The sequence below is a fragment of the Myotis nattereri genome (assembly GCF_964212035.1).
Source record: "Myotis nattereri genome assembly, chromosome: X".
In the NCBI taxonomy this organism is placed as follows: Eukaryota; Metazoa; Chordata; class Mammalia; order Chiroptera; family Vespertilionidae; genus Myotis; species Myotis nattereri.
The window spans coordinates 741,748-768,797 of record NC_138078.1 but is presented as its reverse complement, the minus strand read 5'-3'; the positions used below and the strand labels follow the sequence as shown (position 1 = coordinate 768,797).

Genomic DNA, 27,050 nt, shown 5'->3' with positions numbered 1-27,050 from the left:
CAATCTGGGACCCCTCGGGGGATGTCCGACTGCTGGTTTAGGCCCCATCCTTCTAGCCATCTGGGACCACTGGCTCCTAATCGCTCGACTGCCTGCCTGCCCGCCTGATCGCCCCTAACCACCCCCCTCACTGGTCCCCTGCCGGCCTCATCGCCCCCTAACTGTCCCCCCTGCCGGCCTGATTGCCCCTAACCACCTCTGCCTCAGCCCCTGCCACCGTGGCTTTGTCCGGAAGGAAGGCGGACGTCCGGAAGATGTCCGGTCGACCCGGTCTAATTAGCATATGGCCCTTTTATTAGTATGGATATAGACTGTTGTTGTTAATCCTCACCCAAGGGTCCTTTTCCATTGATTTTCAGAGAGCGTGGAAGGTGGGGAAGGAGAGACGGAGAGAAACATCGATGTGAGAGAGAGAGACATTGATTGGCGGCCTCCTGCACGCACCCCTGACTGGGGCCCCGGGAACCTACAACCACGCTACCTGCCCTTGACCGGATTCGAACCCAGGACCCATCAGTCCATGGGCGGACGCTCTATCCACTGAGCCACACCAGCTAGAGCTGTATATTCCTATTCATTTCAGAGAGGACGGGAAATAGATAGAGATAGAGATAGAGATAGAGAGAGAGAGAGAGAGAGAGAGAGAGAGAGAGAGAGGGAGAGAGAGAGAGAGAGAGAAACATCCATGATGAGAGAGAATCACGGACCGGCCGCCTCCCGCACGCCCCCCGACTGGGGATCGAGCCCGCCACCCGGGCCTGTGCCCTTGACCGGGAATCGAACCCGGGACCTCCTGGTTCCCAGGTCGATCGATGCCCAACCACTGAGCCACACCAGCCGGGTTTCTCTCTGTTTTTTTAAGTCCCCATTGTCTCGACCCAACGTCTAAAGGGCGTCCCAAAATTCACGCAAGAAGTCATTTTGATAGAAAACCCTGTTTTATCATGAAAAATTGTAAACTTTTTATTGATTCATCAAGGACACAGTCTAGGGTTTATGGATGGAACAGCATATCGGGTCCATGGCCTCCACGATTTTGCTGGCACAGACGCAAAGCCGCGGTCTCCATGGGTCTTCCCGGTCCCGGCTCCTGGGCCATCATTGGTCCCTGGTGATGCGGATCCAATCGAAGGGATTGACATCCAAGGGCAACAGATATTGGAATCCGATCCAATCAACCGATTCAATCAACGGAGTCAAATCGGGCTTTTATCTTTTGTTGCTGCTGTTATTCATGTTCACGCCGGATTCAAATCTTGCGTGAATTTTGGGACACCCTTTCGTTTCCTAGGGGAGACCCCTGACGGTGGCGTCTCCTCAATGAGCGACCCCCATGACCCAAAAGCCACCGGAACCAGCCCCTGGTTCCGCCCCGAAGGCAGACCCGGTGGCCACTCAGCCCAGAGCATCCCACCTGCCCAGACCCAGGTGAGCACCCATCGGACCCCTTTTGACCTTGAGCTAAGCTACCTGGCAGGCGGCCTCTACCGCGATGCGCCACCAGGTGGCGCCAACACACAAGGAAAAATCCAGGCGAACCTTTGCAGCCCGCAAAGGGATTAAAAAAAAAAAAAAAAGAATTGCAATTAGAGACCTGGCTGGTGTGGCTCAGTGGATAGAGCGTCGGCCTGCGGACTGAGGGGTCCCGGGTTCGAATCCGATCAAGGGCATGGACCTTGGTTGCGGGCACATCCCCAGCAGGGGGGTGTGTGCAGAAGGCAGCTAATCGATGTTTCTCTCTCATCGATGTTTCTGACTCTCTATCCCTCTGTTAAAAAATCAATAAAATATATTTTTAAAAAAATAAAAAATAAGAATTTCAATTGGAGCCCTGGCTGGTGTGGCTCAGTGGGTAGAGCGTCGGCCTGCGGACTGAGGGGTCCCGGGTTCGATTCCGGCCAAGGGCACAGGCCCGGGTTGCCGGCTCGATCCCCAGTGGGGGGTGTGCAGGAGGCAGCTGATCGATGTTTCTCTCTCATCGATGTTCCTGACTCTCTATCCCTCTGTAAAAAAATTCAATGAAAAATATTTTAAAAAAATAAAAAAATAAAATAAAAAATAAGAATTTCAATTGGAGCCCCGGCTGGTGTGGGTCAGAGGGTAGCGCGTCGGCCTGCGGACTGAGAGGTCCCGGGTTCGAGTCCGGCCAAGGGCACAGGCCCGGGTTGCGAGCTCGGTCCCCAGTAAGGGGTGTGCAGGAGGCAGCCGGTCCATGATTCTCTGGCCTCATGGATATTTTCTCTCTCTCTCTCCCTTCCTCTCTGAAATCAATAATTTAAAAAAAAAATTTTTTTTTAAGGTATCTCTTCGGCATAAAGCTAAGAGGATTTAAAAAAAGAGAGAGAGAATATTGCCCTAGGAAGTGTGGCTCAGTGGATAGAGCATTGGCCTGCGGACTGAAGGGTCCCGGGTTCGATTCCGGTCAAGGGCATGGACCTGGGTTGCAGGCACATCCCCAGCAGGGGGGTGTGTGCAGGAGGCAGCTGATCGATGTTTCTCTCTCATCGATGTTTCTAACTCTCTGTCCCTCTCCCTTCCTCTCTCTAAAAAGTCAATAAAATGTATTTTTTTAAAAAAAAAAAATCCACCGAGAATGAAAGAATGAATTGTCTCCAACCCACACACACTCTTTATGATGATGATGATGATTATTAATTATTATTTCGGGTGCCCTCATCCGGAATCGAACCCAGGACCCTTCAGTCCGCAGGCCGCCGCTCTATCCACTGAGCCACACCGGCCAGGGCCCGCAGACACGCTCTCAAATACACACGCAGAACAGAACGGCCCTGGGCAGGGTGTCTCCGCGGACCGGAAGTCCGGCTTCCGGTGAGCAGCCGCAGCTGCTACAATGTATCAGCCGAGATGCGCCCTGGATACTTTGTTTCCCAAGAGACTCCCTGGCGCCCCTAAACCAGCGACGGCGAACCTGTGACACGCGTGTCCGGGGGGACACGCCAACGCCTTTCTTTCTTGGTTGATTTTTCCTTGTTCCATGGCATTGAAATATATAAAATAAAGATCAAAAATATAAATCTTAAAAATATATATATATATATATAAATCTTCCCTGGCCGGTGTGGCTCAGTGGGTAGAGCGTCGGCTGGCAGACTGAAGGGTCCTGGGTTCGATTCCCGGTCAAGGGCATGGATCTTGGTTGCGGGCACATCCCCTAGTTGGGGGCGCGTGCAGGAGGCAGCTGATCGATATTTCTCTCTCATCGATGTTTCTGACTCTCTGTCCCTCTCCCTTCCTCTCTGGGAAAAAATTCAAGAAAATACGTATTTTTGAAAATATGTGTTTAGAAAAATTAAAAAGAAATGTGAGTAAGCAATAAAAAATAAAAATATTAAAAATTAATAAAATAAAATAAATAAAATAAAATAAAATAAAATAAATAAAATAAAATAAATAAAATAAAATATATAAAATAAAATAAAATAAATAAAATAAAATAAATAAAAATAAAATAAAATAAATAAAATAAAATAAATAAAATAAAATAAAATAAAATAAATAAAATAAAATAAATAAAATAAAATAAAATAAATAAAATAAAATAAATAAAATAAAATAAAATAAAATAAAATAAAGAAATGTGAAATCCCCAGAAAGGCTCACCGAGTCTCAAGGGTCTTACTGTGGTTGGGGGGAGTTTCCGGGGAGACGGGACCCCGAGACCCGCCGTCCAGCCTAGGAGGGCCGAGCTTGGGAGCATTTGGGCCGGCGCCCTGTGATTTGAAAATACACATTTTTTTCTGCGTCCAAGAGGCCATTCCTCGAGGCCAAGCAGGCAAAGACGCCATCCAAGGGTCACGGAAAGAGGCTCAAATCTCCTAACGGAAAAGGCTGGGCCTTCGCCAAGATTCTCCAAACACCCGGTCGCTGCGCCCTGGCCGGGGTGGCTCAGTGGGTAGAGCGTCCGCCTGGGGACTCAAGGGTCCCGGGTTCGAATCTGGACCAAAAAAAAAAAAAGAAATAATAAGGAAGGAAGGAAATAAAATAAACTATGAATGGATGTTAAAAATATCCTTGGGGAAGGATTAACAAAAAAAAAACCAAAAAAAACAACAACCCAGAAACAAAACAAACAGGTAAATAAATAAAATAAAAATCAACGGAAAAATGAATCCTGTGTTTCTCTCACACGGATGTTTCTCTCTCTCTCTCTCTCTCTCTCCCCTCTCTAAAAATCAACGGAAAAATATCTTTGGGTGAAAATTAACAAGTAAATAAAATAAAATAAAAATCAATGGGAAAATATCCTAGGTGAGGATTTAAAATAATTAATAATAATAATAATAATAATAATAAGTAAATAAATGAAATAAAAATCAATGGGGAAAAAATACCTTCGGGCGAGGATTGACAAAAATCAATCAATCAATCAATATCAATGGAAAATTACCCTCGGGTGAGGACTAACCAAATATAAATAAATAAGTAAATAAATAAAATAAAATAAAATAAAAATAAATGGAAAAATACCCTTCGGTGAGAATTAACCAAATAAAAACAAAATAAAATAAAATAAAATAAAAATCGATGGAAACATATCCTCGGGTGAGGATTAACCCAAATAAACAAATTTTTTAAAAAAATAAGTAAATAAATAAAACAAAATATAAATCAACGTAAAAAAAATAATCCTTGGGGGAGGATTAACAGCAACAGCAAAAAAGTAAAATAAAATAAAATAAAAATCAATGGAAAAATATCCTCGGTGAGGATTTAAAAAAATAATAATAATAATAATTAATTAATTAAAATAAAAATCAATGGACACATATCCTCGGTGAGGATTAAAAACAATAATAAGTAAATAAATAAAATAAAAATCAATGGGAAAAAAATACATCCTGGCGGGAGGCTTGACAAAAACACCTACATACATACACACATGCATAATTTAAAAAAATATATATATATATGACATAAAAAAAATAAAATAAATAAAAGAAGAAAAGCGGCCCCCTTGAGGAGAGGGAGGGGGGAGCCATCGGAGGCTGCGCTGGGACCCGGGGGCCTGGGAAGGTTGGAAGGGGGGGCGTCCAGGGGGGCCGGGGAGGGGGCGTGGCCGGGGAGGGGGCGTGGCACCTGCCTGGTCCCCTCCCCCCCTTTCCCCCCCCGCCCCCCCCAGGTCTGCAGCCGGAACCCCCTCGGCCCTTCACCGCCCTCCCTCCCCCGCCCCGCGCCCTCCCACCGCGCGCTGCGCCCGGCGCGGCCGGGCATCCACCTGTCACCGCCGCGCAAGTTATCGGGGACCAAACCCGGCGGGCAGCGGGGAGGAGGAGGAGGAGGAGGAGGAGGAGGAGGAGGAGGAGGAGGAGGAGGAGGAGGAGGCGCTGCGTCCTGGCCCATGGCCGCCCTCCCCGCCCGCCGGCCGCCCGCGCCCCCCGCGCGCCCTCCGCGCGCCCCGCCTGGCGGCCGCCGGGCCCAGTGGTGAGAGCGCAGGCCGAGCGCGCGGGCGCCCGAACCTCCCCGGCTCCCGGGGGGCCCCACGAGGCACTGCGGCGGCGGATGCGGCGCGGGGCCGGCGCGGGGGGCCCCGGGCGCGCTCGGGGGTCGTGAGCGCAACGCCCCGCGCGCCCCCCGCCCGCCCGCGCGCCCCCCGCCCGCCGCGCGCCATGCAGTCGCTCATCTCGCCCGTGACCAAGGCGATCCTGGTGGCTCTGTTCATCTTCGCCATCCTCCTCATCCTCTACGTGATCCTCTGGTACATCTGCCGGGACGTGGACTGCGACCACGGCCTCTGAGCGCGCGGGGACCCTCCCCGCCTCGCCAGGGATGGAGCGGGGAGGCGCCCTCCCCGTGCGCCCCTCCCCAAAACCCGCCGCCGCCGCCGCCCCCTTCCCCAACTCGCCAAGCGCGCGCGCCCGCCGCTGCCACCTGCCTGTGACCTTCAGGGCGAGACGGAGAGGCCGGTGAGTCCCCCTCCGGCGCGGGTGTCCCCAACTTCGGGGCTGGGCGCGCGCGCGCGCGCGTGCCATCCGGGGCGCGCGCGGGACCGTCGGCCTCCCCCCCTGGACTCCCCACTGGGGGCGCGGGCCGGGGCGAGAGGCTGCAGGTGGCTGTTGGTGTCGAGGGGGGTGGGAGCCGGCCGGATACACTCTCCCCACCCCACCCCCAAATCCCCTGAACCCCGAGTCTCCGGTGCCAGTCCCGCCGCGGGCGCCCTGGGGACGCGTCCGCCAAGCGCTCCCGCCTTTGCGTGGCCACCTGCGGGTCTCCAGAGGGGCGTCTCCAGAGGTTTGCCTGGGGGAGTTTGGGGGGGTCCGACCCCCTCTGGGAGGTCCCCCCCGCTGTATCCCCGCAGCCACGCACCGCTGGGCTAGGCGAGCGCGTTTGAGGGTGGCGTGGACCGCAAAGCCCAGGTGGATGGATTTGGGGGGGAACCTGAGAAATGAGGTCTGAAGTCTGCTGCCCAGACAGTCGCCCCGAGAGGCGCAAAAGCTTGGGGACCCGGCTTCCTCCCAGGCGCCCCCCCCCCCAGAGGAGAGAGACCCCCCCACCCCCCGAGACAAGAATCAGGCTTCGCCTTCCTGCCACGCACGGTGCCCCGCAACTTTGGGGCTGAAAATGCAATCGCGTGAGCCGGCAAAACGCCTCGGGCTGCCCCCCCAAATGGATGCGTCTCCTGGGGCGCCCTCCAGGGGGAGCAGGGACGTTTTGGGGTGACCCCCCCTGACCCCCCCCATCCCCGCTGTCCTCGGTGCCACCCTCTGCGGTGTGACATCCAAGTTCCTGATTTTATTTTATTTATTTTATTTTTTTTATTCCTTTATTCCTCGTTCCCAGCCTGCAAATGGCACAGACAAGAAGACACCGTGTCCCCTGAAATCCTCCAGGGACTCAAGAGGCTCCGCGTGTCTGAGGCGGGGAGATTCGCTTTGGGGGGGCCCCGGAAGCGAAGGGGGGCGCGCATGGGGGGGGAGGAGGAAGAGGGGAGACCCACTTTTTTTATTTTTTATTTTGGTTATTTATTTTATCCAGAGAGATCAATTGGTTGCCTGCCACGCTCGCCCCAACCACCAGGGCCGGGGATCCAACCTGCAACCCAGGCACCTGTGCCCTTGACCGGGAATCGAACCCGCAACCCTGCAGCCCACCGGCCGTCGCTCTAACCACTGACCCATACCAGCCAGGGCTGGGGAGACCCGTTTTTTATAAGATGAGCAACAGTATCGGAGGGGATGCGTACAGGTTCGGGGAGCCCCCACCGACACCCCCATCGTCTCAAGGGGAATGCTCGCTTTTTCCTTGTTTAAATATTTTTTTTTTAATTTTTTTATGGATTTCAGAGAGGGAGGCAGAATGAGAGAGAGAGAGAGACATCCACGATGAGAGAGAATCATGGACCGGCTGCCTCCTGCACGTCCCCCCGACTGGGGATCGAGCCCGCAACCCAGGCCTGTGCCCTTGACCGGGATTCGAACCCGGGACCCTTCCGTCCGCAGGCCGGCGCTCTACCCACTGAGCCACACCGGCCAGGGCTCAAGCCTGGCTGTTCCATCCAGAGAGTTCTCAATTACATTTCTGTCCTCAGCTCCCCGTGATCCTTTCGAAATAGGACTTCTCTTCGTGGTGTATACATTTTTTAGAAATATATATTGTAGCTCGGCCGGCGTGGCTCAGTGGTTAGCGTCGACCTAGGAACCAGGAGGTCAGGGTTCGAGTCCCGGTCGAGGGCACAGGCCCGGGTTGCGGGCTCCATCCCCAGTAGGGGGCGTGCAGGAGGCGGCCGGTCCCTGATTCTCTCTCATCAGGGATGTTTTTCTCTCTCTCTGTCCCTCTCCCTTCCTCTCTCTGAAAATCGATTTTAAAATATTGAATATGCATATTATATTAAATGTCACATATTAAATTTTGTGGTGGGTGACAAAAGAACTGCTTAATATACATACATAGAAATATATATGTGTGTGTGTGTGTATATATGTATACATACACACACACACACACACCAGAGGCCCAGTGCACAAAATTCATGCACAGGGTGGGGGTCGCTCAGCCCGGCCTGCACCCTCTCGCAATCCCAGACCCCTCGGGCCTAAACCGGCAGTCGGAAATCCCTCTTGCAATCCGGGTCCCCTGGCTCCTAACCACTCTGCCTGCCTGATCGCCCCTAACCACTCACCTGCCTGATCGCCCCTAACCACTCACCTGCCTGATCGCCCCTAACCACTCTGCCTGCCTGATCGCCCCTAACCACTCACCTGCCTGATCGCCCCTAACCACTCTGCCTGCCTGATCGCCCCTAACCACTCACCTTCCTGCCTGATCGCCTCTAACCACTCAACTGCCTGATCACCCCTAACCACTCAACTGCCTGATCGCCCCTAACCACTCTGCCTGCCTGATCGCCCCTAACCACTCACCTGCCTGATCGCCCCTAACCACTCACCTGCCTGATCACCCCTAACCACTCACCTGCCTGATCACCCCTAACCACTCACCTGCCTGATCGCCCCTAACCACTCACCTGCCTGATCACCCCTAACCACTCTGCCTGCCTGATCACCCCTAACCACTCTGCCTGCCTGATCGCCCCTAACCACTCACCTGCCTGATTGCCCCTAACCCCTCTGCCTGCCTGATCGCCCCTAACCACTCACCTGCCTGATCGCCCCTAACCACTCACCTGTCTGATCGCCCCTAACCCCTCTGCCTGCCTGATCGCCCCAGCCACTCACCTGCCTGATCGCCCCTAACCACTCACCTGCCTGATCGCCCCTAACCACCTCTGCCTGCACCCCCACCACGGCAGCTTCGTCCGGAAGGACGTCCGGAAGGCCGTTCGGCTGTCTGGTCTAATTAGCATCATACCCTTTGATTAGCATCGACAGGCACCGCCCACACAGGTTCCATTTTAAAAAACAAAACACAAGTTGGGGCCAATGTTTAAGTCCACAGGGACCATCATCGGCCATAAAAAGTGGGGGGGATAGTCCCTGTGTCTTTGGACTTATTTTCCTGTTTGCAGCGTAAGAGAGACACAAGCTGGCCCCAGCCGGTGTTGCTCAGTGGGTAGAGGGCCGGCCTGCGGACTGAGGGGTCCTGGGTTCGATTCCCAGTGGAGGGCACCTGCCCGGGTTGTGGGCTCCATCCCCAACCAGTAGGGGGCGCACAGGAGGCAGCCAGTCCATGATTCTCTCTCACCATGGATGTTTCTCTCTCTCTCTCTCTCCCTTCCTCTTTGAAATCAATAAAAATATATATTTTTTAAAAAGATTATGGGACATTCTCTCGGAATCTCTCTATTTTATTCATATTTCTTTTTTTTTACTATTTTTTTCCCTCTTTGGGCACCACCCCCACCCCCCGGGTCCTCCTCCTATAATTATTCACGAAAGTGTGTTTATTGTCTGTCTTTCTCACCTATCTCCCATTTCTTTCTGGACTACGTGAAGTCTTTATTATTATTACTAGAGGCTCGGTGCACAGAATTCGTGCACAACTAGGGCTTCCCTTCCCCCGGCTGCCGGCATCGGCCTCCCTCAGGCACCCGGGACCCGGGCGTCCCTCACTGCCCCCAGCGTCGTCCGGAAGGTCGTCCGGAAGGATGTCTGGAAGGACGTCCGGTCTCATTAGCATATTACGCTTTTATATAGAGAGATGACTCATCTTTATTGTTGAAAGCTGTGGGAGTAGGACTTCCCTTCCCCTGGCTTCCAGCACCGGCCTCCCTCAGGCACCCAGGACCCGGGAGTCCCTCCCTGCCCCAGCATCATCCAGAAGGTCGTCCGGAAGGACGTCCGGTCTCATTAGCATATTACGCTTTTATATAGAGAGATGATTCATCTTGATTGTTGAAAGCTGTGGGAGCAGGCCTCCCCTGCCCCCAGGTGCTGGCACCGGCCTCCCTCAGGCACCCGGGACCCGGGCATCCCTCGCTGCCCCGGCGTCGTCCGGAAGGTCGTCCGGAAGGACATCCGGTCTCATTAGCATATTACGCTTTTATATATATATATATATAGATGATTCATCTTTATTGTTGAAAGTTATGGGAGCCAGCCTCCCCTTCCCCCGGCTGCCAGCACCGGCCTCCCTCAGGCACCTGGGACCCGGGAGTCCCTCCCTGCCCCGGCGTGGTCCGGAAGGTCATCCAGAAGGATGTCCGGAAGGACGTCCGGCCTCATTAGCATAATACATATATATATATATATATATATATATATATATATATATATATTTCATCTTTATTGTTGAAAGTTGTGGGAGCAGGCCTACCCTTCCCCCAGCTGCCGGCACCGGCTTCCCTCAGGCACCCGGGACCCGGGCGTCCCTCGCTGCCCCGGCGTCATCCGGAAGGTCGTCCGGAAGGACGTCCGGTCTCATTAGCATATTACGCTTTTATATAGAGAGATGATTCATCTTGATTGTTGAAAGCTGTGGGAGCAGGCCTCCCCTGCCCCCGGCTGCCGGCACCAGCCTCCCTCAGGCACCTGGGACCCAGGAGTCCCTCGCTGCCCCGGCGTCGTCCGGAAGGTCGTCCGGAAGGATGTCCGGAAGGACGTCCGGTCTCATTAGCATATTACGCTTTTATATAGAGATGATTCATCTTTATTGTTGAAAGTTATGGGAGCCAGCCTCCCCTTCCCCCGGATGCTGGCACTGGCCTCCCTCAGGCACCTCACTGCCCCGGCATCATCCTGAAGGTCGTCCGGAAGGATGTCCGGAAGGACATCCGGTCTCATTAGCATATTATGCTTTTATATATATATATAGATGATTCATCTTTGTGGTTGGAAGTATTGCCGATGTCCCCATTTCCCGCCCCCCATTTCCCCCCCCCTCCTCACACCTACCACCCCCCACCCCCCGTCGGCCTGGGCCTTCCCTACCCTCTTGCTTGTGCATCTACCCCATTCATCTATTTGTTTCGTTCATTAGATTCCATGTAGGCGTGAGGTCAGGGGATACGTGTCTTTCTCTGGACGGCTTGTCTACCTTTGGTTCAGTCGTGTGAGTTCCTGGAATAGCTTGGATAGATGGGCCTTTTTGCCAGACGCATCATGCGCTCCTATGGCCTCCCATACAGCGGCCACCCTTTCCATTTATTTTTATTTTAATTTTTTAAAGATTTAGCAGTTCTGTTTCCGATGAGTTTCTATATCTTAATTTTTAGAAAAAAAAATATATATTTTTGTATTGATTTCAGAGAGAGAAACATCATCCATGAGGAGAGAGAATCACGGACCGGCTGCCTCCTGCACGCCCCCGACTGGGGATCGAGCCCGCAACCCGGGCCTGTGCCCTTGACCGGGAATCGAACCCGGGACCTCCTGGTTCCCAGGTCGAGGCTCAACCCCTGAGCCACACCATCTGAGCTTGGAGTGTTTTTATCTCCCACTATTTCCAGGATTTGGAATCCCAGGGAGGTCCTGTCTTGTCCCCAAAGAAACTCTATTTAGGAAATAATTATTCTTCTTCTCTTGGAATAAATACTTTTTTAAAAAAAAAAAACCCCAAGGCTGTGCTCAGGTTTTTATTTAGTCCGACCTACTCTAAAGCGAGGCCTCTTCCTGTCACAGCCCAGTGACCTGGTTCGGGGCCTATATCTTCCCCGTCCTGGGTGGCGTCCCCGGTGGAGGGAGCGCCAGGAGGCTGTGGGTTCAGCCATCGAGTCCCTGTTTGGGGACAAGACAGACCCCAAGGTCACCTCGATTTCATTGGGGATGTCGCCTTTAATCGCTAGCTTCCGGGATGACGACTTATGTGTATTCCACTTAATATTTCTGGGGTTGTATCTATTTTATTTTATTTATTTTATATTTTATTTTCTTATTTTTTATTTGATTCTGTTTTATTTCGTGTCCACTGTTTTTTATTTTTATTTTATTTATTTTTAAAAAATATATTTCTCTTGATTTTTTGCAGAGAGGAAGGGAGAGGGATAGAGAGTTAGAAACATCGATGAGAGAGAAACATCGATCAGCTGCCTCCCGCACCCCCCCCCCCCACTGGGGATGTGCCCGCAACCCAGGTACATGCCCTTGACCGGGAAATCGAACCCGGGACCCTTGAGTCCGCAGGCCGACGCTCTATCCACTGAGCCACACTGGCCGGTCCTGGTTTTTTTTAAGTCAGCGTCATTTGGGGGGACGGCAACCTGGGTGGAGGGATTCACTCTCAGTTCATCGTGTCCTTTTTTTTCCCTTCTCTTCCCACCCCCGTAGGGTCCCTGATGGGATGGAGGACTCCCTCTGGCACCCGGGGGAGCCGGGCTCGCACCTGCCGGCCAGATACCAGCCGAGACGTTGTGGCCGCACCCCCACCATGAGCCGCCCTGAGCCAGGGCTCCCAGAAGGAGTCAGACTGGAGGGTGGACTTGCAGCTTCCCGACGGGGGTGACGCCAGCCTGCAAGATGGAGGCCGCCCCCCGCCGCCAACCGCTCATCTTGCGAAGCCATCGCCAGGCAGGCAGGACACCTCCATGCGCCCTTGGGGGCCCTCGCCCAGCCATCCCGGGGGCCCGCCCGCCTGGCTCACCCCCCCACACCCCATCGTCGTCCATTTGTGATGTTCCCCCCAAAGCCTGTCCCTTGTGGTTCGTCCTTGTTCGCGGGTGTCCTGTCCTTCCTGGATGGAGAAATCCAGGGAACACCTCACTTCAGGTCATAGCATCCCTTAGGGAGCCGAGTGCCCCCGGGGCCACGCCCACTCGATCTCAGATGCAGCTGGTGACGTCAACGTTGTCCCCCTCCAACCCCCATCTCCTTCCCCCCAAGAAAAAAAACCAACCCACACCCACTGCTTTCCGGCTCCCCCGACATCAGCCCGTTTCCAGGGGCTCAGAACGTTCTGGAACATTCTGGAACATTGTGGGCCCAGAACGTTCTGGAACGTTCTGGAAGGTTCTAGAAAATTCTAGCAACACCTCCACCTTCATTTCTATTATGATTTTATTTTTTTAAATATGTTTTTTATTAGTTTCAGAGAGGAAGGGAGAGGGAGAGAGAGAGACAGAAACATCCAGGAGGAGAGAGAATTATCCATCGGCTGCCTCCTGCACGCCCGCTACCGGGGACCGAGCCCGCAACCAGGGCACGTGCCCTTGACCAGGAATCGAACCGGTGACCTCCTGGTTTATAGGTTGATGCTCAACCCCTGAGCCACACCAGGGCCGGGCTGTCCCAGATATTCCTACCGGCCTGTTGCCCTCGGAGGAAGACACCGTGTTCTGGCTTCGATGACGACGACGAAATCCCGACGACACAGACTCCGGACTTTGGCCGTGGGCGCAGAACGTCCTGGAACATTCTGGAACGTTCTGGAATGTTCTGGAATGTCCTGGAACATTCTAGAAAATTCTAGAAACACCTCCAGCTTGAGTTTTGACGGCGGAACTCTGCACCGCGCCCCGGGCGCTCTCTGCGTGGCATCACGCGGGGCCCTTCTGTGTCCGCGAAGGACGCTTGCGACCTGGGTCCCAAGCGGGAAGCGATGGACAGACATGTCGGTGGGCCGTCCGGTAGGGGGCGGTGGTGAGCCCGTCTCGACGGGCGCCCCCCCCCCCATTCCATTTTATACATTCCCCTAAATGCTGCCTTCGTCATCCTGTCCGCGCGTGTGGTGTGTGTCGTCCCATAGCTTGTGCCTCTCCGTGTGGAGAGGGTTCGTCAGATCGAGCTCACACATTATGGCTATTCCAGAAAATAAAAATATTTTTGAAATCACGCACCATGGGGTACGGCTTTGTGTGTGTGTGTGTGTCATGGCGGGGACAGAAAACCCAAGGCGGCCCCAGCTCGTGTGGATCTATGGTTGAGCATCGACCTGTGAACCAGGGGGTGACAGGTTCGCTTCCTGGTCAAGGGCACATGCCCGAGTTGGGGGATCAATCCCCAGGGGAGGGTGTGCAAGAGGCAGTCATTTGTCCATCTATCCATCCATTCATCTATCCACCTATTAATTCATTCATTTGGTAGTTTTAATGCATCCATTAATGTACCCATCCACCCATCCATCCATCCATCCATCCACTCATTTATCTACCCACCTATTCATTCATTCCTTAATCCATCCATTAATGTACCCATCCACTCATCCATTCATCCATCCAGCTATCCATCCATCCATCTATCCACCCATCCATCCATCCATCCATCCATCCATCCATCCATCCATCCACCCACCCATCCATCCATCCATCCATCCATTCATCCATTCATCCATCCATTCATCCATCCATCCATCAATCCATTAATTTATCTATTCACCTATCATTCATTCCTTCATCCATCCATTAATGCATCCATCTATTTAACCACCCATTCACACAAGTAATAATTAATTTTTAATTTAGTCATTTATTAATCCATCCATTAATGTACCCATTCACCCACTCATCCATACCTCTATATATTTACCTACAAATTCATTCCTTCATTAGCCTATCCATGAATGTATCCATCTCTCCACCCATCTGTCCATCTGTCTGTCTTTCCACCCATCCATCCATCCATCCATCCATCCACCCATCCATCCATCCATCCACCCATCCATCCATTTATCCATCTATTCATCTATCCACCTATTAATTCATTAACCTATCCATTAATGTATCCATCTATCACCCATCAATCCACCTATTAATTCATTCACTTATTAATCCATCTATTAACTTATCCATCTATCCATACATCTGTTCATCTGTTTGTCTTTCCATCCATCCATCCATTCATCCATCCATTCATCCATCCATCCATCCATCCATCCACCCACCCATCCATCCATCCATCCATCCATTCATCCATTCATCCATCCATTCATCCATCCATCCATCAATCCATTAATTTATCTATTCACCTATCATTCATTCCTTCATCCATCCATTAATGCATCCATCTATTTAACCACCCATTCACACAAGTAATAATTAATTTTTAATTTAGTCATTTATTAATCCATCCATTAATGTACCCATTCACCCACTCATCCATACCTCTATATATTTACCTACAAATTCATTCCTTCATTAGCCTATCCATGAATGTATCCATCTCTCCACCCATCTGTCCATCTGTCTGTCTTTCCACCCATCCATCCATCCATCCATCCATCCACCCATCCATCCATCCATCCACCCATCCATCCATTTATCCATCTATTCATCTATCCACCTATTAATTCATTAACCTATCCATTAATGTATCCATCTATCACCCATCAATCCACCTATTAATTCATTCACTTATTAATCCATCTATTAACTTATCCATCTATCCATACATCTGTTCATCTGTTTGTCTTTCCATCCATCCATCCATTCATCCATCCATTCATCCATCCATTCATCCATCCATCCACCCACCCATCCATCCATCCATCCATCTCTCCATCCATTCATCCATCCATCCATCCATCCATCCATCTCTCCATCCATCCATCTATCCATCCATCTCTCCATCCATCCATCCATCCATCCATCCATCCATCTCTCCATCCATCCATCTATCCATCCATCTCTCCATCCATCCATCCATCCATCCATCCATCCATCCATCCATCTCTACATCCATCCATCCGTCCATCCGTCCATGCTCACCCACCCATCCATCCCACTCATTCATTCACTGATCCACCCATCTACCATTTTCTGAGATCAAATGTTGGCATCCATGCATGGGCAGACCTACCTCAATCCCTACACAGCCTGATCATCAGCATTCACTCAACAAAATGAGTACAAGTCGTGAATGAATGGGCTATCTTTGTCAGGATCAAATTATCTGAAGATAATTTTAAAAAAAATAGAGAGAGAGAGAGAGAAACATCAATGATGAGAGAGAATCATGGATCGGCCGCCTCCTGCACGCCCCCTACTGGGATCGAGACCACAACCCGGGCCTGTGCCCTTGACCGGGAATCGAACCCGGGACCTCCTGGTCCATAGGTGGACGCTCAACCACTGAGCCACACCAGCCGGGCTCTGTAGATACTTTACAAAGCTATTCTCAGTGTTACCGAGAAATAAATCCCAGGGAGAAAAAGATATAGAAGAGATTAAATGCCCGCCCTGAGTATTGTAACACCGACTCAACGTTACGGTTCATAAAATCACCAGAAAGGGGGATTACATTCTCCCGTTGGTTCAGGAAATTGACCACGGAGGGTGGCAACACTGAAAGCTATTCACCGTTTTATTGGCTCTTAACAGCTGCGATTCATGTCTCACTCCGGAAATTTGTAAAATAGAGGCATAAGGGCCCTGGTTCTTTGTCGACACGCGTCGGAACAAGACTGAGATATTTTTATATTCGAAACATTGCTCATTGCATAAGGCCTGCAAGATCTTGTGACTTCCCCGGGTACAGATGTCCTAACCCTTTTCATTTAAACACTAGAGGCCCGGTGCACAGAATTCGTGCACAGGTAAGGGGCCTGCTGGCTGCCGGCCGGGGCCTCCCTTCATTCCACGCCGCCCCCTGGTGGTCGGCGCACGTCATAGCGAGTGAGAGAACTCCTGGTCCATTGAATGCCCCAGGGGACACACTTCATATTAGGCTTTTATATATATAGTAGCTATTTTAAATATATATTTGTATTGATTTCAGAGAGTAAGGGAGAGGGAGAGAGAGAGAGAGAGAGAGAGAGAGAGAGAGAGAGACAGAGAGAGAGAGAGAGAGAGAAACATTCATGATGAGAGGGAATCACGGATTGGCTGCCTCCTGCACGCCCCCTACTGGATGGAACGGGTGGGAGGATATTTTTTCTATTCATTTTTATTTATTTAACTTTTAAAAAATATTTTTTATTGATTTCAGAGAGGAAGGGAGAGGGAGAGAGATAGAAGCATCCATGAGGAGAGAGAATCACGGACCGGCTGCCTCCTGCACGCCCCCTACTGGGGATGGAGCCCGCAACCCGGGCCTGTGCCCTTGACCGGGAATCGAACCCGGGACCTCCTGGTTCACAGGTCGACGCTCAACCCCTGAGCCACACTAGTCGGGCCAAAATTGTGTGTTTATTAATAATCCATCCGTGAATGTATCCATCCATCCACACAACTGTCCACCCGTCTGTCTTTCCATCCATCCGTCTGTCCGTCCACCCACCCACCCATCCACCCATCCAGAGTCTATTTTTTTCCATTGATTTTTAGAGAGAGAGGGAGGGTGAGAAAGAAAGAGAGAGAGAGAAATACGGAAATAGACTCCGAACTAGTGATTATTTTTTTTTGCAAAATGTGTCTCTCTTCCCCAGAGACTCTTAGCTCAGCCATGGAGAGCCGGGAGGCGGCCAAGTTTTCCAAAATGGAATTGGGGGGTTTTATTCATGGGGGGGCGCAGGGAGGGGGGTTCCCCAGTTCCCTACATTCTGGAATTAGCCTCACCTTCTCCGCCGCTGCGAGGCCAGAAAATGAATCATCGCAACCTTCCCTCGGCCGCCGTCTCCACCTTTCCAGGGGTGTCGCACGCGTTTCCGAATTTCATTTCTGACAAAGACAGAGCCCCCCTCCCCCCCACCGCCCCCCAACCCCCGAACCCCCAGATGTTGTTCCATCAGCAACGTCCTTCGGAGACATACCCCCAATTCAGGCAAGAAAGTGACAAGAATGAAAGAAGGCCTGTTTGTTCCATGGATCGGTGCTGGGAGTTGGATCTGAACGCACGGGAAACCCCCTGAGCCCTGGGCTCCCCCCTTCACCCCTGTGGCTCAGTGGTTAGAGCATCATCCCCAGCACTGTCAGGGTTATGGGTTCGATTCCCAGTCAAGGGCATGTGCCCGGGTTGCAGGCTCGATCCCCAGTAGGGGGCGTGCAGGAGGCGGCCGATCCATGATTCTCTCTCATCGTGGATGTTTCTCTCTTTCCCTTCTTCTCGGTAAAAAAAAATCAATGAAATATATTTATTTAAAGAAATTTAAACCCTAGCTGGTGTGGCTCAGTGGGTAGAGCGTCGGCCTGCAGACTGAAGGGTCCCGGGTTCGAATCCCGTCAAGGGCATGTGCCTGGGTTGCGGCTCATCCCCAGTAGGGGGCGTGCAGGAGGCGGCCGATCCATGATTCTCTCTCATCATGGATGTTTCTCTCTCTCCCTTTCTCTCGGTAAAAAAAAATCAATGAAATATATTTATTTTAAAAAAAGGAAGTATTTTTTTTAAAAAAAAAAATTTAAACCCTAGCCAGTGTGGCTCAGTGGATAGAGCGTCGGCCTGCGGACTGAAGGGTCCCGGGTTCGAATCCCGATCAAGGGCACAGGCCCGGGTGGCAGGCTCGGCCCCCAACCAGCAGGGGGCGTGCTGGAGGCAGCCGGTCCAGAATGATTCTCTCTCCTCACGGATGTTTCTCTCTCTCACCTTCTCTTTGAAATCAATAAAAAAAAAATATTGACTCGTAAAATATTAATCATCGCAGCCTTCCCTCGGCCGCTGTCTCCACCTTTCCAAGCGTGTCCGTCCCTTAAAAAGCGAAATAAATAATGGTTAAAAATAATAAAACATTGCGGGAACGTGGCCTGCGGGAGCTGAAAACGGGACCACCCTGGCGTCGCTTTTTTAATTTTGATTTTTAATTTTGCATTTTTATTGATTTGAGAGAGGAATGGAGAGAGAGAAACATCCATGATGATGAGAGAGAATCAGGGACCGGCCGCCTCCCGCACGCCCCTGACTGGGGATGGAGCCCGCCACCCGGGCCTGTGCCCTCGACCGGGAATCGAACCCGGGACCCTTCCGTCCGCAGGCCGGCGCGCTACCCACTGAGCCACACCGGCCGGGGCTCTGTGCCCGGAATCTCAGGGGCAGATGGACCCTGCATGACCCTATCGGACTAGACCCAAATGCGTTATTCTTCATCCTTTTATACACACACAGTCTTTCTTTTTTAAAATATATATTTTTTTTATTAATTTCAGAGAGGAAGGGAGAGAGAGAGAAACATCCATGATGAGGAGAGGGAATCATGGACCGGCCGCTTCCCGCACGCCCCCTGCTGGTTGGGGATGGAGCCCGCAACCTGGGCCGGGAATCGAACCCGGGACCCTTCAGTCCGCAGGCGGGCGCGCTACCCACTGAGCCACACAGTCTTTTGAAATAGAAGGATTCCATGCCCAAGAACACGGGGTGGGGGAAATAATGAGTTTGGGCCGGCAGCCTCGACCCGGAACCCCGTCTCCTTGAAAACACTCAGGACGGGCCACCAGCGACGATGAACCATTTACGGCAGCCACGACGACCACGGGGTCCTTTACATGCATGTCCTGGAGGCCAGGCTCCAGTAATTAACCCGCTGATGGCTCCCCTACGATGATCAGAGACAAGAGAGCCCTGGCCGGTGTGGCTCAGTGGGTAGAGCGCCGGCCTGTGGACGGAAGGGTCCCGGGTTCGATTCCTCCCGGTCCAGGACACAGGCCCGGGTTGTGGGCTCCATCCCCAGTCGGGGGCGTACAGGAGGCGGCCGGTCCGTGATTCCCTCTCATCACGGATGTTTCTCTCTCTCTCCCTCTCCCTTCCGCTCTGGAATCAATACAAATATCTATACTAATAAAAGGGTAATATGCTACCTATACCGGGTCGACCGGACATCTTCCGGACGTCTGACGTCCTTCTGGACAAAGCCATGGTGGCCGGGGCCGAGGCAGAGGCGGTTAGGGGGTGACCAGGCCGGCAGAGGGGCAGTTAGGGGGCGACCAGGCCAACAGGGGGGCAGTTAGGGGGCGACCAGACTGGCAGGGGGGCAGTTAGGGGATGACCAGGCGGGCAGGGGAGGAAGTTGGGGGCGATCAGGCCGGGAGGGGAGCAGTTAGGGGGTGACCAGGCCGACAGGGGGGCAGTTAGGGGGCGACCAGGCCGACAGGGGGGCAGTTAGGGGGCCACCAGGCCGACAGGGGGGCAGTTAGGGGGCCACCAGGCCGACAGGGGGGCAGTTAGGGGGCCACCAGGCCGACAGGGGGGCAGTTAGGGGGTGACCAGGCCGACAGGTGGGCAGTTAGGGGGTGACCAGGCCGACAGGGCGGCAGTTAGGGGGTGACCAGGCCGACAGGGCGGCAGTTAGGGGGTGACCAGGCCAACAGGGGGGCAGTTAGGGGGTGACCAGGCCGACAGGGCAGCAGTTAGGGGGCGACCAGGCCGACAGGGGGGGCAGTTAGGGGGTGACCAGGCCGACAGGGGGGGCAGTTAGGGGGTGACCAGGCCGACAGGGGGGCAGTTAGGGGGTGACCAGGCCGACAGGGGGGCAGTTAGGGGGTAACCAGGCTGGCAGAAGGGCAGTTAGTGGGTGACCAGGCCGACAGGAGGGCAGTTAGGGGGCAACCAGGCCGACAGGGGGGCAGTTAGGGGGTGACCAGGCCGACAGGGCGGCAGTTAGGGGGTGACCAGGCCGACAGGGGGGCAGTTAGGGGGTGACCAGGCCTGCAGGTGAGCAGTTAGGGGGTAACCAGGCTGGCAGAAGGGCAGTTAGTGGGTGACCAGGCCGACAGGAGGGCAGTTAGGGGGCAACCAGGCCGACAGGGGGGCAGTTAGGGGGTAACCAGGCCGACAGGGGGGCAGTTAGGGGGCAACCAGACTGGCAGGGGGGCAGTTAGGGGGCAACCAGGCCGACAGGGGGGCAGTTAGAGGGCAACCAGGCCGACAGGGGGGCAGTTAGAGGGCAACCAGGCCGACAGGGGGGCAGTTAGGGGGTGACCAGGCCGACAGGAGGGCAGTTAGGGGGCGACCAGGCCAGCAGGGGGGCAGTTAGGGGGCAACCAGGCTGGCAGGGGGGCAGTTAGGGGGTGGCCAGGCTAACAAGGGGGCAGTTAGGGGGTGACCAGGCTGACAAGGGGGCAGTTAGGGGCGACCAGGCTGGCAGGGGGGCAGTTAGGGGACGATCAGACAGGCAGGCAGACGAGTGGTTAGGAGCCAGTGATCCCAGATTGCGAGAGGGACTTCCGACTGCCGGTTTCGGCCCGATAGTCGGACATCCCCCGAGGGGTCCCCGGATTGGAGAGGGTGCAGGCTGGGCTGAGGGGCACCCCCCCGCCGCCCTCCCTGTGCACGAATTTCATGCACTGGGCCTCTAGTATTTTAACAAAGAAAAAGAAAGAAAAAAAAAAGCCCCCCCCCAACTACGCTTGGAAGTGCCTTCGCTTTGGGAGACGCACAATTCATGTCTTTCCAGAAGGAATTTTTATTCTTTTAATTTTGTTTATTATATATATGTTTTTATTGATGTCAGAGAGGGAGAGAGAGAGAGAGATGGAAACATCATCGATGAGACAGAATCACGGACCGGCCGCCTCCCGCACGCCCCCGACTGGTTGGGGATCCAGCCCGCAACCCGGGCCTGTGCCCTTGAGCGGGAGGATTCGAACCCGGGACCCTTCCTTCCGCAGGGCCGGCGCTCTACCCACTGAGCCACACCAGCCAGGGCCGGAAGGACTTTTTCCAAGAAACCCCCATTGCTTTGGAAAGTGGAGCAGGCGGGGCTGACGATCTCGGGGGCCCAACACCTGCCTTTGGTCGCATCCCATGCCCTGTAAGTCCCTGAGCTGTGCCCGCTTTGAAAAACGCCAAAAACACCTTTTTTTTTTTTTTAAATAATAAAAAATAAAATAAAAATAAATAAAAATAAAACCGGTGCAGGGACCCATGCCCTGGCCCGTTCCGGGGAAAGTGGGACACGGGCTATAAATAAACGCGGCGGCCAATGAACGCCCCTGTGTGTGTGTGTGTGTGTGTGTGTGTGTGTGTGTGTGTGAGAGCGGGTGGCCCTGACACAAACGCCTCAGCTGCTAACCGACTGTCTGACACCCCCCACCCCTGGGGGCCGGGGTGCGGGTTTTCTCGGCCTTTCCGCCCCCAGAATGCAACCCTTTGATCTTGCCTTGGGTCCCCCCCCCCCAAAAAAAAGGTGAGAAGCCGTGCAATTTGCATCAACAGACAAACCAGGTGGCTCAATGGTTGAGCACCGACCGATGGCCCAGGCGGGCAGGGTTCGGTTCCGGGGGGTGTGGGCTCCATCCCCCGTCGGGGGGCGGGCAGGCGGCGGCCGGTCCAGGATTCGCTCTCATCGTGGATGTGTCTATCTCTCTCCCCCTCTCTCCCTCTCCCTTCCTCTCTGAAATCAGTAAAAATATGTTAAAAATGTATAATAATAAAAGCATGATGTGCTCATTAGACCGGGCGGCCGAGCCACCTTCTGGACGTCTTTCCAGATGCAGCCACGGCGGCCGAGGCAGAGGCAGTTAGGGGCGATCAGGCAGGTGAGTGGTTAGGGGCGATCAGGCAGGCAGAAGAGTGGTTAAGGGTGATTAGGCAGGCAGGTAGAGTGGTTAGGGGAGATCAGACAGGTAGGTAGAGTGGTTAGGGGCCATCAGGCAGGCAGGGGAGTGGTTAGGAGCTATCAGGCAGGCAGGTGAGTGGTTAGGGGCGATCAGACAGGCAGGCAGGCGAGTGGTTAGGGGCCATCAGGCAGGCAGGCGAGTGGTTAGGGGCGATCAGGCAGGCAGGTGAGTGGTTAGGGGCGATCAGGCAGGCAGGCGAGTGGTTAGGGGTGATCAGGCAGGCAGGTGAGTGGTTAGGGGCGATCAGGCAGGCAGGTGAGTGGTTAGGAGCGATCAGGCAGGCAGGCGAGTGGTTAGGGGCGATCAGGCAGGCAGGTGAGTGGTTAGGGGCGATCAGGCAGGCAGGCGAGTGGTTAGGGGCGATCAGGCAGGCAGGTGAGTGGTTAGGGGCGATCAGGCAGGCAGGTAGAGTGGTTAGGGGCGATCAGGCAGGCAGGCGAGTGGTTAGGGGCGATCAGGCAGGCAGGTGAGTGGTTAGGGGCGATCAGGCAGGCAGGTAGAGTGGTTAGGGGCGATCAGGCAGGCAGGTGAGTGGTTAGGGGCGATCAGGCAGGCAGGTAGAGTGGTTAGGAGCCATCAGGCAGGCAGGTGAGTGGTTAGGGGCCATCAGGCAGGCAGGCAGAGTGGTTAGGGGCGATCAGACAGGTAGGTAGAGTGGTTAGGGGCCATCAGGCAGGTAGGTGAGTGGTTAGGAGCCATCAGGCAGGCAGGCGAGTGGTTAGGGGCGATCAGGCAGGCAGGCGAGTGGTTAGGGGCGATCAGGCAGGCAGGCAGAGTGGTTAGGGGCGATCAGGCAGGCAGAGTGGTTAGGGGCGATCAGGCAGGCAGGTAGAGTGGTTAGGGGCGATCAGGCAGACAGGGAGAGTGGTTAGGGGTGATCAGGCAGGCAGGCAGAGTGGTTAGGGGTGATCAGGCAGGCAGGCAGAGTGGTTAGGGGCGATCAGGCAGGCTGGTAGAGTGGTTAGGGGAGATCAGGCAGGCAGAGTGGTTAGGGGTGATCAGGCAGGCAGGCAGAGTGGTTAGGGGCCATCAGGCAGGCAGGCAGAGTGGTTAGGGGCGATCAGGCAGGCAGGTAGAGTGGTTAGGGGCGATCAGGCAGACAGGGAGAGTGGTTAGGGGTGATCAGGCAGGCAGGCAGAGTGGTTAGGGGCGATCAGGCAGGCAGGCAGAGTGGTTAGGGGCGATCAGGCAGGCAGGTAGAGTGGTTAGGGGCGATCAGGCAGGCAGGCAGAGTGGTTAGGGGCGATCAGGCAGGCAGGCAGAGTGGTTAGGGGCGATCAGGCAGGCAGGTGAGTGGTTAGGGGCGATCAGGCAGGCAGGCAGAGTGGTTAGGGGCGATCAGGCAGGCAGGCAGAGTGGTTAGGGGCGATCAGGCAGGCAGGCAGAGTGGTTAGGGGCGATCAGGCAGGCAGAGTGGTTAGGGGCGATCAGGCAGGCAGAGTGGTTAGGGGTGATCAGGCAGGCAGGCGAGTGGTTAGGGGCGATCAGGCAGGCAGAGAGGTTAGGGGTGATTAGGCAGGTGAGTGGTTAGGGGCCATCAGGCAGGCAGGTGAGTGGTTAGGGGCCATCAGTCAGGCATGTAGAGTGGTTAGGGGTGATCAGGCAGGGAAGTAGAGTGGTTAGGGGCGATCAGGCAGGCAGGAGGAGAGTGGTTAGGGGCGATCAGGCAGGCAGACAGGAGAGTGGTTAGGAGCCAGCTGCTCCCCGATTGCAAGAGGGATGTCCAACTGCCGGTTTAGGCCTGATCCCGCCTAAACCGGCAGTCGGACATCCCCCAAGGGATCCCGGATTGCGAGAGGGTGCCGGCTGGCCTGAGGGACACCCCACCCCCTCGTGCACGAATTTCATGCACGGGGCCTCTAGTATGTATATCAACAGAATCACACAATCCGTGAGTATGTACCTGTGCATGTGTGTGTGTGCGTGTGCATTGCGTTGTATGGTTTCGCCATTTTGCAGATGAGTAGGGAGTAGAGAGAGCGATGTTCTATGTATTTCGCAAAATTCTTATTGCGATGACATATACTTACAGAATGTGCCAGAAGTAGAACATAAATTTAAAATGCTTTGAATGGCAAATTTTAAATTAGGGCTCAACAAAGAACATACACACATACACACACACACACACACACACACACACACACACACACACACACACACGCTAGAGGCCTGGTGCATGAAATTCATGCACAGGCAGGTTCCCTAGGCCTGGCTGGCGATCAGGGCCGATCGGGGCCTGCCAGCTGCTGGCCGGGGCCTTAATTCATTCCGCGCCACCCCCTGGTGGTCAGTGCACGTCATAGCAAGCGAGCAATCGGTCCCCCGGTCGAACTCCCGCGGGGACAATTAGCATGTTAGGCTTTTATATATACAGATTTTTATTGATTTCAGAGAGGAAGGGAGAGGGAGAGAGAGAGAGAGAGATCCATGATGAGAGAGAATCATGGATCGGCTGCCTCCTGCACGCCCCCTACTGGGATGGAGCCCGCAACCCGGGCCTGTGCCCTTGACCGGGAATGGAACCGTCACCTCCGGGTTCATAGGTCGACGCTAACCACTGAGCGACGCCGGCCAGGCTGCATTAATTACTTCTAAGCGAGGATGGCACAGCCAGCAAGGGTTTCTTGCCAAGTATTTCTCACTTATTTTTCATCCAGGAGCAAAATGGCTGGCTTCCCAATGAGGCCTTTGGATAAATGTTGGGGGAATGGATGCCAACGAGTCCTTCCTGGAAAATGGTATCATTGTCGCAGCCAACGGGCAAGTCCAGGCGCCTCGGGAAGCAATGGGCGGAGCTTGGCTTATGGTTCCTCCTCCTGGGGGTCCAGCTGAGTCCTTGGTGGGTCTGGCAAGCAGACATCCTGTTGAATGAATGAATGGGTGAATGAATGAATGGGTGAATGAATGAATGAGTGAGTGAATGAATGAATGAGAGAATGAATGAATGATTGACTGAGTGAATCAGTGAGTGAATGAGTGAATCAGTGAGTGAATGAGTGAATGAATGAGTGAGGGAATGAATGAATGAGTGAATGAATGAGTGAATCAGTGAGTGAATGAGTGAATGAATGAGTGAGGGAATGAATGAATGAGAGAATGAATGAATGAGTGAATGAATGAGTGAGTGAATGATTGAATCAGTGAGTGAATGAATGAATGAATGAGTGAGGGAATGAATGAATGAGTGAATGAGTGAGTAAATGAGTGAGTGAATGAGTGAATCATTGAATGAGTGAGTGAATGAATGAATGAGGGAATGAATGAGTGAGTGAATGAGTGAGTGAATGAATAAATGAGTGAATAAGTAAGTGAATGAATGAATGAGTGAGGGAATAAGTGAATGAATGAATTAAAATTGAAAGCAAGCCATTATCATTAGTACAATGTATCCTGGGGGGGGGGGGGGTGGCGGTCGCCTGGTCCAGGCAGGAGGGGGCGTCCCGTAGTCCCGGGAGGGAGTCCTTGGCGAGGTGGGTGACCCGCGTGGGTGGGGCCCGGGGAGGGGGCGGGGGAGGCCCCTTGGTTTGGGCGGGATCCGCGCTGGGGACGGGAGTTTTCGAACGGGGAGTTCGGGGGGAGGAGGGGGTGTTTGTCTGTGATCCTAGTTGGAGGTGGGGGTGTCCCTTTTCCCGGATTCGGGGGGTGGGGGTGCGTTTTGCGGGGACCCAGGCGGGGATCCTTGTCGGGCAGGGGCGGACCCGTGGTTTAGGGGCGGGGCTGCCGGTCTGGGTCGCGGCCCTGGCGGGGTTGGGGCGGGGCCGACGCGGGCCGGGGCGGGCCCTGGGCGGGTTCCCTCCGCCCTCCGGTGGGCCGGTCCCGGGCGGCCCAGGCCCCGGCGTGCGGCGCGGAACCGGAGGCCGGGCGGCCATGTCGCCTTTGTCTGCGGCGCGCGCGGCGCTGCGCGTCTACGCGGCGGGCGTGGCGGTGATGATGGCGCAGCTGCTGCGTCGCTGTCTCGGGGGCTTCACGGAGCCAGGTCAGCGGCCGGGGGGCGAGGGGGTGGCCGCGCGGAGCGGGGACCACCGGGGAGCGGCCGCCGCGTGGGCGACACCGGGCCGGGGCGTGGTCTTGGCCCCGCGTGACCTTGACTCCGGGGCGCGCCCGGGGAGGAGGGGCCGGGCCGAGCGCGCGCGCGCACCTGGGGGTCGTGCGCCCTGGGGCCTCTCCAAACCCCGCGCGCGCGCGCCCTGGGCGCACAAGGTTCCAGCCCCGCGCATTCCCCCACCGCTGGGTGGGAGGCCTGGACTCCCCGAACCAGACCTCGAGCGGCGGCTGTCCGGTTCCATCGCGCCCCGCCTCCGCCCCTGGAACGGGGAAGGGGCGCGCGGCCCGGAGCCGTGGTCTCCAGCCCGGATGGCGTCGGACGGGCCTAGCGCGCGCAGGGCCCAGCGGCGGGTGTCGGGCAGGGGTGGGTGGGAAGGAGAACGTTTCGGTTCCAGGGGCAACTTTGTTTCTCTGCCGTTGGGGAGGCAACCGAGCCATCCGTTCTTGCAACTCGCGTGCGTCCGGGCGCGCGCACGGGGGGTGGGCGGGGCTGGGCACCGGCACCGGGACCTGGTTGCAGGTGCCATTAGTTCTGGGTCTTCAAACCCAGAAATCTTGCCAGCGGATGGCCTGGGAGTCCTCTTACTCCCTAAGCCAGGGGTGGCCAGCGTGGGGCACCCGCCCCTCGGGGGGTCAATTTGATTTCTTTCTAAAATATATATTTATTTTATTTTTTATTTTTATTGCTTAAAGTATGACAAAGAGTATTACAGATGTCACCTTTTTTGTTTCCCGC

The 27,050-nt window shown here is 54.3% G+C and overlaps 1 protein-coding gene across 1 annotated transcript in view; it reads left to right on the top strand.

The window, feature by feature from the left end:
• The first annotated feature begins 26,094 nt into the window (after window positions 1-26,094).
• The window catches only part of LOC308511124 (polyprenol dehydrogenase-like), a 36,734-nt gene continuing 35,778 nt past the window's right edge, over window positions 26,095-27,050 (top strand). The window contains exon 1 of the mRNA XM_081081126.1: window positions 26,095-26,246. Within this exon, the coding sequence (XP_080937252.1) occupies window positions 26,138-26,246 (109 nt within the window). The 5' untranslated portion in view covers window positions 26,095-26,137. The remainder of the gene's footprint in view (window positions 26,247-27,050) is intronic.